This window comes from Solanum verrucosum, unplaced genomic scaffold, assembly GCF_900185275.1.
Source record: "Solanum verrucosum unplaced genomic scaffold, falcon-dt-bn FXZP01000261.1, whole genome shotgun sequence".
Classification (NCBI taxonomy): Eukaryota; Viridiplantae; Streptophyta; class Magnoliopsida; order Solanales; family Solanaceae; genus Solanum; species Solanum verrucosum.
Genome location: NW_026019969.1, coordinates 11,600,260 through 11,620,103, shown reverse-complemented (window position 1 = coordinate 11,620,103; position 19,844 = coordinate 11,600,260). Strand labels below are relative to the sequence as shown.

The 19,844-nt window shown below is 32.1% G+C and overlaps 4 protein-coding genes and 2 pseudogenes across 4 annotated transcripts; 3 read left to right on the top strand and 3 right to left on the bottom strand.

The window, feature by feature from the left end:
- The first annotated feature begins 111 nt into the window (after window positions 1-111).
- On the top strand, window positions 112-1,325 carry LOC125815654 (probable xyloglucan endotransglucosylase/hydrolase protein 10). Its single transcript, XM_049495184.1, has 4 exons — window positions 112-295; window positions 392-492; window positions 571-764; window positions 923-1,325. Exons 1-4 carry the CDS (start codon window positions 112-114, stop codon window positions 1,323-1,325), a joined length of 882 nt encoding a protein of 293 aa, XP_049351141.1.
- A 741-nt stretch (window positions 1,326-2,066) lies between these two features.
- LOC125815666 (pathogenesis-related leaf protein 6-like) lies at window positions 2,067-2,561 on the bottom strand. Its single transcript, XM_049495196.1, has one exon. It carries the CDS (start codon window positions 2,559-2,561, stop codon window positions 2,067-2,069), a length of 495 nt encoding a protein of 164 aa, XP_049351153.1.
- Window positions 2,562-5,326: 2,765 nt separating this feature from the next.
- LOC125815048 (uncharacterized) lies at window positions 5,327-6,671 on the top strand. Its single transcript, XM_049494451.1, has 3 exons — window positions 5,327-5,717; window positions 5,813-6,496; window positions 6,594-6,671. The coding sequence occupies exons 1-3, from the start codon at window positions 5,436-5,438 to the stop codon at window positions 6,669-6,671; spliced, it is 1,044 nt and encodes a 347-aa protein (XP_049350408.1). The 5' UTR covers window positions 5,327-5,435.
- Window positions 6,672-6,734: 63 nt separating this feature from the next.
- On the top strand, window positions 6,735-7,445 carry LOC125815047 (uncharacterized; annotated as a pseudogene).
- Window positions 7,446-9,934: 2,489 nt separating this feature from the next.
- Window positions 9,935-10,482, bottom strand: LOC125815046 (basic form of pathogenesis-related protein 1-like; annotated as a pseudogene).
- Window positions 10,483-15,609: 5,127 nt separating this feature from the next.
- On the bottom strand, window positions 15,610-16,158 carry LOC125815045 (basic form of pathogenesis-related protein 1-like). Its single transcript, XM_049494449.1, has one exon. The coding sequence runs from the start codon at window positions 16,156-16,158 to the stop codon at window positions 15,610-15,612; it is 549 nt and encodes a 182-aa protein (XP_049350406.1).
- Window positions 16,159-19,844: the final 3,686 nt, after the last annotated feature.

Here is a 19,844-nt window from a genome sequence, read left to right as displayed (position 1 = left end):
TTCTTGTCTCACTAGCTTAATTCCCATGCAATTCCACCTATATATATATATTTTCAATTATCCCTATCTATTTCTTCATCCTCAAATCTTGATATATTCTCCAAGAAAAAAATGAATCATTTCTCTAGATTTATTTTCTTGGTCACTTATTTTATTTACTTATCTCATATTGCATTAGCTTCTATAGTTTCTACAGGAGATTATAATAAGGATTTCTACGTAACATATTCACCGAACCATATAAACACTTCTGTTGATGGCCGTACAAGAAGCTTGATATTTGACAAGGAATCTGGTAATTATTAATTAATTCAAACGCAAATTATATATTTATTTATTTTGGCTATGAACACAATGTTAATTTGATGAATACTTTTCGTTTGATTAACAGGTACAGAGATTGCTTCAAAGGATATGTACTTATTTGGTCAATTCGACATGAAAATTAAGTTGATACCAGGAAATTCAGCAGGCACTGTTGTAGCATTCTATGTAAGCATAAAAATGATTAATTATCAAATATATATTTCTTAAATTTTTTGATGAATTTGGAATTACGTATATATGCAGTTAGCTTCGGGTCAACCGAATCGCGATGAAGTAGATTTTGAATTTCTGGGGAATGTAGCTGGAAAACCTTATACTCTTCAAACGAATGTTTATGTTGATGGATTTGACGATAGAGAACAGAGAATCAATTTGTGGTTTGATCCAACACAAGACTACCACACTTATTCTATTCTATGGAACCTTCACCAAATTGTGTAAGCCATTTGATCTTTTAAATTCATATCACGGTTTAACGTCAAATTTTAATAAGAGTTCTTAAATATATCCAATAAAAGTACAATAATTTTTGTGTGCATCTCATATGCTTCATAGATGCCATCACACGTGCAACTCATTTTCGATTTTTGGGCAGGTTCATGGTAGATTGGGTACCTATTAGAACATACAGAAACCATGCAGATAAAGGAGCTAAATATCCTCATTGGCAGCCAATGGAACTCAAAATGAGCATATGGAATGGAGAAGATTGGGCAACAGATGGTGGAAAAACAAAAATTGATTGGTCAAAAGCACCCTTTGTGGCCACATTAGGAAATTACAAAATTGATGCTTGTGTTTGGAAAGGGAATGCAAGATTTTGCAGAGTAGAAAGTGAAAATCATTGGTGGAATAAGGGGCAATCTAGTACTTTGACATGGACACAAAGAAGATTGTTTAAATGGGTTAGAAAGTATCATTTGACATATGATTATTGTATGGATAATCAACGGTTCCAAAATAATATGCCCATAGAGTGCTCTCTACCAAAGTATTAATCAAATTGGACAAGTTACGTCATATTTTTATATTTTTATGGGCTAAATTTAACGTCTCTTGCGACTATGCATAATAAGAAAAGATTCTTTTCTTTTTTACTTTATGTACTCTTATGTTTGTTCTTTGCATTAAATCAAAAAGTTTATGAATGTCCTTGGATCAAAGTATCTTTATTCTATGAAGCAAAGTGATGATTTTTACTTTTATAAGTACATCAGCTTTTCCTAATTTCGTGTAATGCACACTTTCCTCTTTTCATCTTTATAAGTGATTTCAAGAATGTTTTTGCTGGCATCTAATGAAGGAAATCCTTTTCTTTTTTTTTTGGGGGGGGGGGGGGGTAGGGGAGGGTTGGGAGCAACTAGCTTTATTAGTTTACATTATCGGTTATAAATTCACATATAAGTTTTTTTTTAGATGTGGATTTTGCAATCGCAGAATTATATAACCTACCATAACAAAACACAATAATAAATTTTTCTTACCTTAATGATATGTATAACTTAAAATCAAAAAGTTATATTTTGATGCAGCAGGTCATCCTTTAAAGGAATGACCAAATATGTCATACATAAAACAATCTCAAACAACAAGTACAAGAAAATAATTCGTGTAATTTATTGGTGCAACGAAACTAAAATGCAACGTAAATATAGAGATCATGCAAACCTCTATAAAGTACGTAGCAAATACTACTAGTTTTGTTATTTGATTATAAAATTTGATGTTAGTCAAAATAATTAGTATGGGCGTTGACCAATGTAATTGCCTGGAGGATTATAGTTGCATGTAACAAACCACCAGCCGTTGGTACACTGAACTCTAGCACAACCAAGTTGAATCGAGTTTTTCCAGACTACTTGAGTATAATGTCGACATTCTTTTCCACCAGTGCAACTATTACTATTATAATCATAGTACGGTTTTTCGCCCACCCACAAGTTAACAGCAGCAGTGCCGGTCATGAAAGAACCACTTCCCTTAGCAATATTTTCGCCGTAAGGACCATTAGAGTGGACAAGATTGCAATCACTAATTCTTTGATTGGCATAAGTTTGTGCATAATTTTCAAGAGTTGTGTTCCATGTTATTGCACTAACACCAGTTACTTGAGATCGAGCTGAATTATGAGTGTTGAGATAGTCTGTTTGGGAATTTTGGGCATGACAATAAGGTAAAACAAATGCCAAAATGATGAAACAAATTAGAACATTAGAAGCTTTGAATAATGCCATTTTTAATTTGAAGAGGTGATGAGAAAGATTTGGATATGTTGCTGTTGGATATATATATAGGTGGAAAATGTCAGTATTTTGCTTCGTGAAATTAGGAATTTTGCATGTGGAAAGTGAAAAGAAGTTTAGCGTTTTAAAGCAACTGTTATACATCTCCCTTGTAAAAGCTTTAACCTTAAGATACTATTTTAATTAAGTATTTAAACAATGTATACATCGACAATGTAAAAGATAAAAATAGTAATAGTCAAATTTAGAGTTTCAAATCAGCTCATTAATAAAGTTAGTTTAGTAAAATATATAGCTAATTAAAGCTTTTTCAAGGGAGTATCAGGTCAACATGAGACAAGTAATATGAAATGGAAGAAGTAAATAATACAACCCTCAACTTTGATTTAAAAATCAAACTCTCCCCTCAACTTTAAAAATAATCATTCTCCCCCTCACCCCTGATCCTATGCAAAGTCTATTTTACCATTAACATTTTTTTCTTTCATCTAACATCTTTTAATAGTATATATATAATATTTTATTTTATAGTTAAATGAATATGTTTCAAGTAGCAGCTAGGGCACCATGCATGTATTGCAATAATTAATTATTTGGGTATCATAACCCCTTCACCAAAAGAAGTAATATATTAATCACGTATTGCTTAAGTTTAGCTCTTTAGATTTATTAGACAAATAAATTTGAGTTGGCCTCTACTCTATTTACTACAACCATTCATGTATTATCCGAACCACTAGCAAATTGATTAATTGTTTTACTCTTCTTTTTCTTAATACTATCCCATTACATTAGTTCGGGAAAATACATAAAAACCCCCCTGAACTTGGCACGAAAACTTACTTTAGTACTTAAACTACACGGGTGTTTATATACCCCCCTTAACATCTTTTATGTGAATTATTTTCAACCCTCCGAACACCAACCCAGTTGAAGGCTGGGCATTGTTACCCACGCGTGTTTTCATTGGTCCACGTCGCAAAGGGTTTTAAAAATATCTTACCCGTTTTATATAACCCACCCGTTCCCAAAATACAACCCAACCCATTTTTAAACAAATATCCCTAAATCTCTCTCAAATCTAAAGACCTAATCTAAAGAATAACAAGTCATTAGCGTGAAGGATTTGCTGAGTTTAGGATTTTCGTGAAGAAACAAAGGATTTGCGTACAGAAACAAAGTTACCAGGTTAGTAATCTTCGTTTAGATCATTGTAATATTTGACCGAGTTTAGGGTTTTCGTAAAGCTTAGTTTTTTTTTATCTTTTCAGTTTGACGATGGATGTGTACGTTACCTTAAGGTTTCACCATGGTGGAAAACTACAACAAAAACCTCGTATTAAGTATGAAGGAGGTATTGTCACTGATTGTTTTGATGTAGATGTTGATAAATTGTCCTACTTTGAATTTGTTGATATAGTTAAAGAAATTGGCTATAACTGTTCTGCTTGTGTTGTTTATATTAAACCACCTATGTCGACGTGTTGTTGAAGTTAAAAGTGATAGGGATACTATGGGTATTGTACATAAATTAAAAAATGGAGATATTGTTGAACTTTATGTAACTCATTTAGTTGAAGAAACTGTTGTGCCCCCCCCCCCCCCCCGCCCCCCGAAATTGGATATCTAAATGATGTGGGTGGGGAATCTAGTACTACTTTTGATAAGGAATCTAGTCAAACTTTTGAGAGTAGTAAAGGTTTAGGATTTGAAGAGGCTGCACAACCTGCACAACCTGAAGAACCTATTGTGGGTGAAGAGTTGGGTAGGACTTCTGCTAGTGTTGGAGAGGACATGGGTAGGGCTTCTGCTGGTGTTGGAAAGGACTTGGGTAGGGATTTTGTTAGTGTTGGAGAAGACTTGGGCGGTACTTCTTCTGCTGCTGCTGCATCTGATATTCCAGAAGTTGGGTCTGATTGGGAAAGTGAAACAGAAGCAAGTGATGATTCAGACAATGCAGATTTGTCTGATGAAGGAGAAGATGAGTATGGTAGTGATGTTCATGAGGAGGTTATAAATCTTAGGAAAGAGAAAAGGGCTGCTAAAATAAAAAAGAGAAAAGAAAAGGGCCCTAGATCTGAAGGAGTTGATTTAGGAAAAAAAAGAGTTGATTTGGGATATGATGAATATTTATCCAAGAAACAAACTACTTTTGAGGGTAAGATAGCTGGAGATGAGCCCTACTTTGATTCAGATGAAGCTGTTAGTTTTGAAATAGATACTGATGAAGATGTTAATGAGGAAAATGAGGTTGAACAACCTATAAGAAGACAAAGAAAAGCAAGAAGAGCAAAAAGAAATAAAAAGAAAGTTGTATTTGATCCTACCTGTCAAGTAATAGTTTGGGAGACTGGTCTTGCTTTTGAAAGTGTTAAGCAATTTAGAGAAGCTATTACTAGATATGCAGTTCAAGAACATGTTGAATTAGATAAATATGTTAATGATGCAACTAGAGTGAGGGTAAAGTGTACAGCTGGTTGTCCATGGTTGTTGTTTGGAAGTATTGATTCAAGAACAGGAGATTTTGTGGTGAAGAATTATAATCCAGTACATAAATGCAATGGCACAACCAAAAATAAATTGGTGAATTCAAAGTACTTATCAGAAAGGTACAAGGACAGAATTATTTCTGAGCCTGACATTAGAGTTTTTCAGTTTCAAATTTTAGTGAAGAAAGAGTTGAATGTGTATGTAGGGAGGACTGTAGCAAGGAAAGCTAGAAACATTGTGTTGAAACAAATTATGGGTGATCATGTGGAGGAGTTTAAAAGAATTTTAGATTATAGAGATGAGCTCTTAAAGACTAATCCAGGCAGCACATGTGTGGTGAGACTTAGTGAAGAAACTTTTGAAGGTGACAGAAAAATGTTTCAATCATTTTACATATGTTTTGATGCTTTAAAGAAGGCATTCAAAGCTGGAGCTAGAAGATGTATAGGATTTGATGGTTGCTTCTTGAAAGGTGTTTCTAGAGGTCAATTACTTGTGGCTGTTTGTAAGGATGGGAACAACCAAATGCTACCACTAGCATGGACAGTTGTTGAGGTTGAAAACACATTCACTTGGAAATGGTTTATCAAGCTTGTAAGACATGATCTTGAGCTAGGAGATGGAACAGAATTGACAACCATTACTGATATGCAGAAGGTATTTTTGTTTTCTTTTTTATTTATTCATTTATTTTCTTTTTAATTTATTCATTAAGTTAGATCTCATGTTATTCTAAATGTTGTTGTTTAAAGGGTGTTGACAAAGCTATTCAAGATCTTCTGCCAAATGCAGAACAAAGAATGTGTGCAAGACATGTTCTAGCCAACTGGTCTAAGAATTGGAAAGGCATTGAAAGAAGAAATTGTTTTTGGAGATGTGCCAAATCTACATATGAACAAGAATTGAAAAGAAATTTGGATCATATGGAGAAGTTAGGCACTGGAATATGTGATGACTTATTGTGGTACAATATAGAGAGGTGGTCTAAATTATACTTTAAGTTTTTTAGCTGTTGTGATAGTGTTGACAACAACATGGCTGAAAGCTTTAATTCATGGATTTTGGGGCCAAGACACAAAACTATCATCACAATGCTTGAAGAAATAAGGATCAAAGTGATGAGAAGAATAGGACAATTGAGGGAGTTCTGTGATACTTGGATAACAAACATATCTCCAATGGCCCTAAAGGTATTGACAGAGAACACAACAAAGTCAATGAAGCGTAACCTTGAATGGAATGGTGAATATGGTTTTGAGGTTAAAGATAGCTGGGATAACACATTTGTTGTGAATCTAGGCAATCAAACATGTACTTGTAGATCTTGGATGCTAAGAGGTATACCTTGTTGTCATGTTATAGCTGCACTTCATTTTAGAAAATTGGAGCCCATTAACTATGTTGCACATTGGTATAGCAATGAGACTTATCTCAAGGTCTATAGTCACTACATTCAACCAGTTACTAACATGAAAATATGGCCACAGTCGGCCAACCCTTCTGTTATTCCACCTGTTATAAAAACACTACCAGGAAGGCCTAGAAAGTGTAGGAGAAAGGAGCAGAATGAAAACAAAACAGGAAAATTGTCCAAGAGAGGTGTTGAGATGACCTGTAGTCTTTGTCATGCAAAGGGTCATAATAAGAGGGGTTGTTATTTGAATAATCAAGCTAATGCAGGCAGAGGAAGAGGAATGGGGAAAGGATGTGAGCCTAGTTCAACAAGGTCAAGTGTTGGTTCTTCTAGAGCACTAACTGAATCACAATCAAGCACAAAGAGAGGAAGAGGTCGACCAAGAGGTTCTACAAAACAGGTAATGTTTATAGTAATTCATTTAGTTGTTAATTTACATCTTAATCAGTCTAATATTTTTGTTGATCAACTTATGTTATAGGCTAGTGCTACTGGAAGGGGAAGAGGAACTGCAACTGGTAATGGAACAGGGATTGGTATTGCTGCTGATAGTTCTGGTGCCACTGGAAGGGGAAAAGGAACTGGAACTGGTTTAGCTGGAAGGGGAAGAAGAACTAGTGTAGTTGCTACTGCTACTGATGTTCCTGGTGCTACTGGAAGAGGGAAGAGGCCAAGAATGGTTGGAATGGGGATACTACATACACAAAGTGGTTTTACAATCCACAATGTAAGTTGTCTTAATTATTTACACACTTTTTAATTTTAACTTATGAAGCATCTAAGACAACATATTTTTGTGAATCTAGCCTGGAATGCCTATGAACTCTTCAGTAGTGACTGGAAATCTTGGGCATCATAAACCAAGATCAGGCTTAAAATGGAAAGGAAAGGCTGCTGTAACTCAACAAGGTCTTCAAGAGATGAGAGAAAACAAAAGAATGAGAACAAGGTCCAATGCTGCTGAAGTTTGATATGGCGACTGCTTTAGTTTGATATTTTATCTGTTTTTGGAACAATTATGCAGCTGTGACTGCATTAGTTTGATCTGTTTGTTTTTGAAACAATTATGTTGCAATTGTGACTGCATAGTTTGATCTATGTTTGTTTTTGAAACAATTATGCAGTTGTGACTGCATTAGTTTGATATTTTAGTTGTCTCTTTTTGAAACAATTATGCAGCCAGTTTTGCATTACTTTTATGTGTACAATTATGCAATTGTGACTGCAATTTAGCGAATGCAGTTGTAAATAAAACACAAACAAATACACAAACCACCAAATTACATTAAGAGAATAAGAAAACTCATTACAAAAGAGTTTTGCACCTAATTGGTTACAACATAAACAGTGCTACACTACACCAACATTGGATCTCACTACATCAACAACTTAAGGTAACTTCATTGAACATTTCTTCATATTTATCACCCAGAACCAATAGCTTATAGCTATAACCATAACGCAACAACAAGCTACAACAAAAAAGAGAACATTCTGCCATGTTCTTCTCCATTTATTCTGCATCACTTTCATCTTCTCAACCTCTTCTTGCAACATTTTCAATTTCATACCTAGACCATCATCATCTTGTTTGAAATCTCCCGGCTTGTCAACTTCTTCAGTAACCTCAATCAATTCAAATGCAGTGGCTGAGGTTTGAGAGGATTCTACTATATTCTCAAGCTCACCCAATTTCTGTATTAGTTTAGGAATCACAAATTTAGACCTCGAATCAATATTTTCTTTATCCTTCCAACACCAAAAGTTGCAAGATCTAGGACTCTTCAATAATGAAAAAGGATGAAGGAATTAGTGGTTAATCAAATTCTTAATCGGCTAAAAAAATTTAAACAAAAATGATCTTTACCCCATAATAAGGACATGACCAATATCTTCTTCCGGGGTTATTTGAAGTCCAAGATGTTTTCAAACGCACCACAAGTCCATGATTACAATAAACTTTTTTCTTCGTAGTATAATCATCTTCTTCCATACAAAGATTTGTCAAATTAATTGATCGCATTGTGTGCTACAATTTTGTGCAAGAATTAACGAGAATCTGGAAAAAACAGAAAATAAGAAAAAGGGAGGAAAGAAAAATCAAAATAATAGATGAAGAAGAGTAGGTTTGAATCTTACATTTTGAAGAACACTTCCTTCAAAGATTCAACTTTTAGGTTTGAATCTTACATTTTGAAGAACAATTCCTTTAAACACTCAACTTTTAGGTTTGAAGAGCTAAGATTTGAGAAAAATAATGAATTAAGTCGCCATTTTTTGGATGATTGGGTTGGTGAGGGAGAAGAGGTATTTAGGGTTCTTCAAAAGTGAAGATTGTTCTTCAAATGGGTAATGGGTCGGATATTACCGTTGGAGGGGTAAATTTAATTTTTAAAAAATGTTAAAAGATGACTAACGCGTCATTCTAAGCTGTAACAACACGCGCAACTGGGTTGGTGTTCGGAGGGTTGAAAATAATTCACATAAAAGATGTTAAAGGGGGTATATAAACACCCGTGTAGTTTAAGTACTAAAGTAAATTTTCGTGCCAAGTTCGGGGGGGTTTTTATGTATTTTCCCCATTAGTTACAATGTCAAACAAATACACACTTACATGCATGATGTCAGTAATCCTGCCACGAAAAATTGGATGGCCACACGATAATTTCTTACTATATCATGGTAAAAGTACAAATAGTAAAGATAAAAAAGATGGATTTTTGTCGAAAAATATATTGTATGTATATGTAAATGATTCTTTTTTATGTATTGTTGCGATTACTAAACATAATTGGTCCAAAATAAGAAGAGAGATTTATGTGGTGAGAGTAATAGTATTAACTATTAAATCGAGATCAAGAATATTAAATAAAGATAATAGATATAAGTCAATTTGGCTTTTTGGTTAATTTTTTTTAAGAGGCGCATTCAAAAGAAAAACATGATAAGTAAAGTGAATTGTAGGGAGTTAATGTTTTTTAAAAGGCGCATCCAAACGAAAAACATAATAAGTAAAATGAATTGAGGGGAGTACTTATAGTTTTATAAAATAAAATTAAAATTTAATTGCTGTAATTTATCCCATTTTGCCCCTTATATTAAGAAGTTAACCAATTCTGATACGTATCATAGAGATTATATATTTGATGATATATCAAACAAGTGATTATTCTACTAAATACTAATATCAATAAAATTAGCTTAGTCTTATTCTCTTAAATAGGGTGTATGCTCATTGAAGAGAGATAAACGTAAATTAGTTAAAATACTTGTTATCGGTTGATTTTTTTTAAGAGGTTCGAAAGGGAATTGTGTCAAATAATATGGGATGGGTGAATAAATAAATTCAACAGAGGCAACTAATTAAATGATCCATATATATTTATTTAATTTTCATATAAACTCCAGCATGCATATCATAGTACTACTGGATTTATTTTCCTTAATTAAAACATGAAGCTTAATTTATTGAGACATCAGTTGGAAGTTCCAAGTTGGAATCGAAGTCTGGTTGCTCTTCAACAAGGAATGGACGTTGACCGCTCATATTACCACGTGGATCATAATTGCAAGTTATAAAATACCACCCGTTTTGCATTTGACCCTAACACAACCAACACGTATCGAGTTACGCCACATCACCTGAGTATAATGTCCACATACTCTACCAGCTTGACAAGTATTCGAATTATAATTGTATCATTGCCTCTCATTGACCCACTGCTGCACGGCACCAGCCGCGTTGAGCTGGGGAAATGCAGAGGCTAGGTTTTCGCCGTAAGGACCACCTGAATGCTGCATCCTACAGTCCCCAGCTCTTTGATTAGCATAATTTTGGGCAAAGGTAGCTAGCCTATTGTCCCATGTCATAGGCCCAACACCAACTTGTCTACGAGCTTCATTGTGAGCGTTAACATAATCTTGGGGAGTATTTTGAGCTTCGGATATGAAAGGAAATATAGCAAAGGTAATTAAACAAATAACTAAGGCAATATTGGAATATTCCATTTTGTGTTTTGGTGAGAATTATGGAATAGTTAGGATGGGTTTAAATAGTGGAGAAAAATTGAATAGTCTGCAATTTTACGTCAAGAAATTAAAGAGTTAAATGGATTGCTCTATTTTTTAAAAAATAAAATAAATTAGTATGAGTCTATGAGATTACGTAGGTTGTGAATTAAAGACAAAGATTAACATGTCACATTATGCAACTATTCGCTTAAATGATAAGAGCCGCCTCAAGTCACTATTGACGTGATTCTTTGAACATTCATTTGTTTTAACTATTATTAAATTGTAACACTCTCCGTCCTAATTTTTGTCTCACTATTTAATCTGTCACTATTTTTTTTAAAAATAAAATAAAGAAAAAACAGAATACTTTTTAATTATTTGTATTACTGTAAAAAAAATATTTTTAAGATAAAAGAAATAAGTTTTTCATATTCTTTTTAGGATAATTAAAAAAAGGTCACATAATTGAGATAAAAAAGTTACAATTTCTCATTATCTTCTATGGATCGATGTCACATATGAAATAAGTTTTTCATATTCTTCTAGGACTACTATCACAAGGGACAGTGAGGTGCCATTCCTACTTTCATCTTCTAGTCCGGTCTACTTTGGTGAAGAATTTTGTGTCATCAGCCAACACGGTGATGTTGGTGTATTTGGCATCTTGAAAGACGGAACCCCTTATTGGGTTATACATCAACTTTCTCAACTATATTCACCTCCTATTTCTGGTGCTTGCCGTTTGTTTTTAGTTCAACGTCAGGATCAAAATGTGCTACATTCCGTGGTTGTGACACCACAACATGATGTTCATGTTTATGAACTAGATTTTGGAAGCAACATAAGAGTCAAATTAGTAAAAGAAGTAAAAAATTGGCTTCTTTTCACTAGCGAAGCCTCATCAATTGCTATTTGTGGCATGAACGTAAATGTAGATAATGCAGTTTTCTTCCCCACTTTCAACACTTGTAACGACTATACCTACTACTCTTTGGAAGATGTCGCGTTCAAAGTATTGAAAGATAATTGTACGGATAAAACGCAACAGAAAGAGCTTTTAAATCGTGTTTGGATCCGCTGTGAACTGACAGAGAATTGATTTTTCTACTCTCTTATGTATTGTAGTAGTTTTCTGTCTTGATCTTTCTACCCTCTCTTATATATTTCTTTCTTTTTTGTTGAAGTGAATAAATTAGTCTTACTTACAAGGATAATTTACTTAGCCTTTTAAGTTTCTTTCTTTACTGGTATGGGTTTGTTGATTAAAATTTATTTTTAATGTTTGTAAGATAAGAATATAGAGTAAAAAGAAAGTTTAAGTTCGTCACTTATTTTTGTCAATGTTTCCTGTTAAACGGATATTCAATTATAATTCTATGTCTTAAAAAGAGAAAAACAATTTTTTTTCTCAATAGATTTTTGGTTGTCATGACATGTTATATTAATTTCTTTATTTTTCATACCATATAGGATAATAATTTATTGTTTCTCTCAATAAATTTCTTAATTGGCATGCCAGGAAGGATAAACGAACAAAATATCTATAATGATACATGTGTGAATAACTGAATATGATCCTTAACTTACCAGCAACATTTTTAGTTAGTTGTTATAAATAGAGGCGTGCAAAAATTGAATTGATCAATAAATCAAATATAAAAAATGTCATTGGGTTAACAGTTTTTTTAATGATTTTATATAAAAAAATTATTGAATTATCGGTTCAATTTCATTTTTTAGTATTGGGTTATTGGGTAAACCGATCATTAAGAAGGTAGTATTCATAAATACTAAATATTAGTAATTTAACATAACTAGACACTATATGAGTACTCTAAACTATAGTCTACACACTTCACTCTTCACCGTACTTGTATTTCACATAAAAAATATTACATATTATGTTTTGGTTATAACATGTAATTGTAGCCTTCGACTACATCTGCTCTTATTGATGCAATTTCTTATTATCTTTCTTGTTTCACTATGTCAAAACATTTATAGTTGATTTGCTTGTTTCACTATATCGCGCAAAATTGTTAGAGAAGTGAGAAGTCGTATATTTATTTTATGAGCATTTTCTTATTGGGTAATTACCACCCGTCCAAGACTCATCAAGAGCATACTCGATCTTAACATCTCATGATTTAAACCGTACGTATATATTGGTGGAGCTGTACTAATAGAAGGCTATGGGATAATGTCTTGACCCAAAATTTAATTTTAAACTATGACATGCATGTATTTCTAATTCAAGTCAAAAATTTATCTAGCAGCGTTATTAAACTTTGTTTTGTATTAATAAAATCACTTAACTTAATTAGAATTTTTCTCTTGTAAAATTACTAAACCAAATTTGTCACAAAAATAAATAAATTAGACATAACAAAATAAATTATTTTTCTATGTCATGTAAATCTTAAGAAACTTGTAATTCAATAGTATATCGGAAGTCAAGTTGTCACATAAGGTCTTTAGGTTTGAAGTTTCAGGGGCTTGAATTTGGTCATTGTGCAAGTTTAAGATTTGAATAGTACAAATCACGTTAATTTTTAGTGTGAATTTTGTTAATTAATTACATGTTATAACCAAAAAAAAAAACACAATTTTTTTTTTTAAAACTACTTTTCTAATAAGTTATTTTTAAAAAAGGTACTTCTAAAAATAAGCAGTTTTTAGCACAATATCAAATAGGTTCTAAGACCAGAAGATTAAATGACATTTTGATAATTTTACGTATCTTTAGTTTAAGACTATAAAATTCAAAATTAATCTATTTTGGCTATTACCCACTCGATTACATTCTCATACACAGGAATACCCCCATTAGCCGACTTTTGTAGCAAATTTTATTTGTTCTTTCCCGCTTTGGGTTGTGGGGCTTACTTCCTAGCCCCAGTGGGAGTTTCTTTACTTTTTAAACATTGCATCAAATTAAAATCAGACAAATAAATTAAAATAGAAAAATAGCTAACGTGTATGGCTTTTGTGAAAATTATTATTTTTACTAATAAAACAGAAAAGTGTACTGATTTAATACTGTTGTTGAAACAATTAACGAAATGACTAGGTGTACCTCTTATCACTTAAAAAACAAATAGTTGCATGATGTGGCATATCATTCTTAACCAAATATGTCATACATAAAACAATGTATTCAAACAACAAGTACAAAAAAACAATTCTTGTAATTTATTGTTGCAACGAAGCTAAAATGCAACGTAAATATATATAGAGATCATGAAAACCTCTATAAAGTAGGTAGCTTATTATTCATATACTAGTTTTCTTATTTGATTATAAAACTTGATGTTAGTCAATATACATCTCCCTTGAAAATGATTTAACCTTAAGATACTATTTTAATTAATTAAGGATTTAAATAATGTAAACGATTTATAGTCCCTTAATTCATTTTATTTTATTTGGCTCTAATTTTATTTAAAATGTTTTTTTTATTTGCCTATTTTAGCAAATCAAGAGAGTTTTATTACTCCCTTCATTGCATTTTACTTAACCCCTATATTAAAAAGGAATGTTTCATTTTATTTGTCCATTAGCAAATTAAGAAAGTTTTATTACTTTTTCTCCATACTAACATTAGTACTAAATAACTATATAAAGTAGTACTAGTAGTCAAATTTAGAGTTTCAAAACAACTAATTAATAAGGTTAGTTTAGTAAAATATACCACTAATAATTAAGTTTTCTCAAGTGTGTAGCACGTCAACATGAGACAAATAATATGAAACAGAGGAAGTAAATAACTACATGATGAAAATTATTTAATTACAACCCCCAACTTTGATTTAAAAATCGAACTTTCGCCTCAGCTTTGGAAAAATATCATTACCCCCCCCCCCCCCCCGGTGTCTTATGCAAAGTTTATTTTATCCTTACCATTTTTATTCTTCCGTCTATGTAATATATTTTTATAGTATATATACTGTTTTATTTTATAGTAAAAGGAATATGTTGCAAGTAGCAGCTAGGGCACAATGTATGTATTGCGATAATTAATTATTTGGGTATCATAACCCCTTTACCAAAAGAAGTAATCACTTATTGCTTAAGTTTAGCTCTTTAATTTAGATTTATTAGACAAATTAATTTGAATTTGCCTCTACTCGATTTACCACAACCATTCATGTATTATCCGATATCCGAACCACTAGCAAATTGATTAATAGTTTTACTTCTTTTTTTTAATATTATCCCATTACATTAGTTACAATGTCGCAAATAGACATATACATGGTGTCAGTAATCCTGCCATAGAAAAACTGGATTATAACACGATAATTTCTTACTAATATCAATTATCATGGTAAAAGTACAAATTGTAAAAATGAAGGAGATGGACTTTATCGAAAAATTGTATTGTATCTGTATATAAATGATTTTTTTAATGTATTGTCGTGATTACTAAATTTAATTGGTCCAAAATAATTTTCGTCATTTTAGAAATTCAAGATATAATTAATTATTAGCTTCTTTTACCTTTATTTAATAAATAAGAAGAGAGATTAATGTGGTGTAAAAAAGAGTAGTATTATATTAAGTCGAGATAAAGAATAAATAATGATAATTGATAAAGTCAATTTGGCATTTTAGTCAATATATTTTAAAAGACGGTATGTAAAAGAAAAACATGATAAGTAAAATAAATCGTAAGAACTAGGGAGTACTTGTCGTTTTTATAAAATTAAGATTGAATTGCTTAATTTTATCCCATTTTCCCCCTTATATTAAGAGTTAACCAAATACTGATGCATATCATAGAATTTATAAATTTGAAGATATATCAAACAAGTGATTATTCTACTAATATCTATAAAATTAGCTTACTCTTATTCATAAATAGGGCGTATACTCAATAAAGAGAGATAGAAGTAAATTAGTTAAAAATACTTACTTGTTATCGATTGAATTTTTTAGAGACGTTTCAAAAAGGGGATTATATGACAAATAATATGAGACAACGAATAAATAAACTAAATTAAACCAAGAAGCATTTATTTAAACGATCCGCATATATTTATTTTCATATAACTCCAGTTCTTGCTTGCATAGCATAATACTACTGGATTTATTTAATTCTTCTTATTTAAAACATGAAGCTTAATTTATTGAGACATCAGTTGGAAGTTCTAAGTTGGAATCAAAGTCTGGTTGCTCTTCAACAAGGAATGGACGCTGACCGCTCATATTACCACGTGGATCATAATTGCAAGTTATAAAATACCACCCGTTGTTGCACCTGACCCGAGCACAACCAACACGTACCGAGTTACGCCATACCACCTGAGTATAATGTCCACATACTCTACCAGCTTGACAAGTATTTGAATTATAATTGTACCATTGCCTCTCATTGACCCACTGCTGCACGGCACCAGCCGCGTTGAGCTGGGGAAATGCAGAGGCTAGGTTTTCGCCGTAAGGACCACCTGAATGCTGCATCCTGCAGTCCCCAGCTCTTTGATTAGCATAATTTTGGGCAAAGGTCGCTAGCCTATTGTCCCATGTCATAGGCCCAACACCGACTTGTCTACGAGCTTCATTGTGAGCATTAACATAATCTTGGGGAGTATTTTGAGCTTCAGATACGAAGGGAAATATAGCAAAGGTAATGAAACAAACAACTAAACCAATATTGGAATATCCCATTTTGTGTTTTGGTGAGAATTATGGAATAGTTTGGATGGGTTTAAATAGGGACGAAAAAATGAATAGTCTGCAGTTATTTGTCTAGAAATTAAAGAGTTAAATGGGTTACTCTATTTTAAGGAAAAAAAAAATTATTATGAGACTGCGTAGGTTTGTGAATTAAAGACAAAGATTAACATGTCACATTATGCAACTATTCGTTTAAATGCTAAGAGCCGCCTCAAGTCACGATTGACGTGATTCTTTGAACACACATACATTTGTTTTCGCACTACACCAAAACCTCACTAAATTAATACTCGGTTAATTAATAATCTCTCTAAGATAATAATTTTCTTCGGTCCCGAATTGGGTCAGTGAAAAAATTCACTCATCATTTCGATAAAATAATAAGATAATATATTTTCAGAAGACCTCTATATAAATATACGGTCTCATTAATATTATAAATTAATAATTCATTAAACATACAAATATATCTACGAAAATTTAGTGAAATATTGTTCTATTATGTTCTGTTTTTTGTTAAAATTTAAATGTAGTTGAAGCTCATCTCTAACTTTTCTTATTGCATCCAAAAGTTTCGGTGTTGTCTTTTCTAATTGCACCATAAAATTGTGATGAGTTCTAGATGCAAGTGCTTCCTTACGCGTAACTGGTTCCAAAGGTATTGTATCATCTTCAACTTTATCATCAACATTGTTTTTCCAAGGATATCCACAATTTGTTCTAAGCTCTGGACCTCTGAACATGTATCATGTGTTATCTCTTGTATTCAGGTTAGTCACAAATACAGAAACAGAAAAAGATGAAATAGACAAAATGATTTTTAATTCGAGTCCACAGAAATCACTATGTTTCCTTAAGAAATTTAATCCCCTCACTGTACCCGAGGTTGCATATTAATTCCTCCCAAGATAAAACGGATTAACCTGTTAAAGAAGTAGCAGTACCTCAAACTTCAATAACTTCAGCGAACTCAAGAACAGCAACAAGAGCACACACAGACTCAGTCGATCGACAATTTTGTTTATGTAAGAAAATGTATGCAGAGAGGAAAAATTTTCAGTGTTTGAAAAACGAAAACGACCTCTTATTTATAGCCATTAGCAGCAAGGAACACGTCTATTCAAACAAATCTGTTCAGACCCTTTTTTTCCAGAACGTCGTGTCTTTTGGGAAAAGTAACGACTTTTCGGGAAGAACAAATCCTTTCAAACGATTTACCGTTACGCATGAATTTCAAATAATTCGTTGCGAAATTAATTATGTTATTTAACTAACATTCTGAATTAATTTATAAGAGAAAAGAAATGAATTAACAAGATTGATTAAATAAATTTTGTCCAAAAAATACTATCAATCAATCATTTGGCAAATCAAAATCCAAATTCAAATTCGAGGCCGAGGCCGAGCGACGAAGACGGCACGAGGGGAACCTTCTTCTTAACCCTTTAAGAACTAAAGGGAGTGTTTCCTAATATAAGGACAACAATTTCCTTTCTTCTACCAATATGGTAAAAATGACTTTTCATTTGCACTTCGCAATGACATTTCATTTTCCCTCCAAAATTGGTTCCCCCACTTTCCATTTTCTCTTCTTATTTCTCATTCACACCTTGCTAAATCCAACATCATGTTCACCCCATTCAATAGGTTATTAACGTCCATTTTATTGCGGTAAACCAAGATCATTAATCATTACCTCAAGTTCATGAATGACGTTTTCACAAGTGGGTTCTTTCAAATTCTTTGAGATTTCATCCCTGAACAATTTTTTTGATGTTGAAACACTCTTTAAATTATAAATATTAATTTATCGATTAAATAATACCTCTACAAAATAATAATGTTTCATGGTCCCGCCTATATTAATTTATAAAGGTTTTATTGTATTTCATTTGTCACAAAATTTAAAGAAGAAAGAAAAAAATTAAAACACTTTATATTTATTTATGTAACTGTAAAAAAAATTAAAATAAGTTCTTGATATTCTTTTAAGTATTATAAAAAATATGTCACATAATTGAGATAAATTTATTTTACTATTAATCAATATCTTCTATGGATCGATGTCATCGGTTTTCTTTCATACGTACTTTTTCGTTGGAAGTGGTTGGAACTTAATATTTCACCTACCCATTGATCTTAATTTTACTCCTATATTGGAAGTTACTCTACATACGTACAAAATGGATAAATGATCCATTGACCAGTATATATATATATATATAAAATATTTTAACTATTTTTGAATAAATATTTCATTTTCCGTTTTGAAAATAATCTCATGAAAAATAATAGTGCTAAATATTTTTTATACAAAATACCAAAAGAAGAAAAAGTTAAAGGAGGAAGAAGAAAAGAAAAAAAGATAGAAAATATATTTTAATTTATAAAGTATAAACAACTTAAAGCTCTAAAGTGTATATTAAAAATGTTGGGTATGTAGCAAGAGTTAATGGGAAATGGAGGAAAGATGAAAAGAGAGGAACTTGAAAAGTTGGGAACTTGAAGAGTTAAGAACTTGAAAAGTCCTCTTATGCTTTATTGAAAAAGGCATTTGTCCCTCATCGGTGGTGGAAAAAAAATAGGAGAGTTTAAATATAGAAACACTCCTATTAATTGTTAAAAGGGTTGGAAAGAGGGACCCCCTCGCGCCGTTGTCGTCACTCGCTCGGCTTCGAATTTGGAAATCAATCGAGAGATTATTTTTGGTAACCGAAGCGTTTCAATTAATTAGTTAATTGACCCGACCCAACTCGGATCCACGGGCGACCCATTTTATTTAAATCTTTCCCGTTTTATTTGAATTTTCCGCCGTTGGAAGTGACTGTTCTGAAAGGTTGCAATTTTCAGAAACAGTCATGACCGTTTGAAAGGTTGAAAACTTTCATGAATGATCGTGTGGATTTTGAAAGGATTGCAACCTTTCAGAACCAGTTCCTCTTACCTATAAATACATTGATTCCTCAGACTTATTCCTTACGAATTTTCTGATTCTTCTTCTTCTTCTACACAAAATTTCTTCGTGTACTTTATTGTTGTTGAGTGGTTCGCTGACACCAGAGTGTTGGGTATCAATACACCGGTGATTGAGATCATTCTATCCTGGGAGGACATATTCCAAATCAAACCTCGGATACTAGAGGGGAATAATTTCCTTAAGGGGACATTTTGCATTCAGTGAGCTTGATCTTTTTCTGATTCTGTTTTTCCAGATTGTGGTACGTTTTTTACAGATTTTAGTTTTGTCAATTAATTTTTGTTCAGCTATTCTTACTGCTTTATTAAACTTTGGTTACTTCGTGTTTCTGCAAAGTTTATTGAAATCAGTAATTCTGGTTTTTAAACACAGATTGCTAACAAAAAATATATTTTTTAAAAATATTACATACATAAAATATTTATTGTGATACAATTAATAATATTTCTTAAACTTTTTCATAATTTCTACGATCCATAATCGTTCTCCTATTGATCAAACTAATTAATTTCTATTAAAATAATTGATAGAAATAACTCCTTAAAAGTTTCAGAAATGTTATATCGTGTCAATATATATGAACGCTTAGGCATATAAATCTCAAATGAGAGAATTAAAAACTTGATCTTAGTAAAAATAATTAGTAAAGGCGTTGACTAATGTAATTGCCTCGAGTATCATAGTTGCGTATAACAAGTTG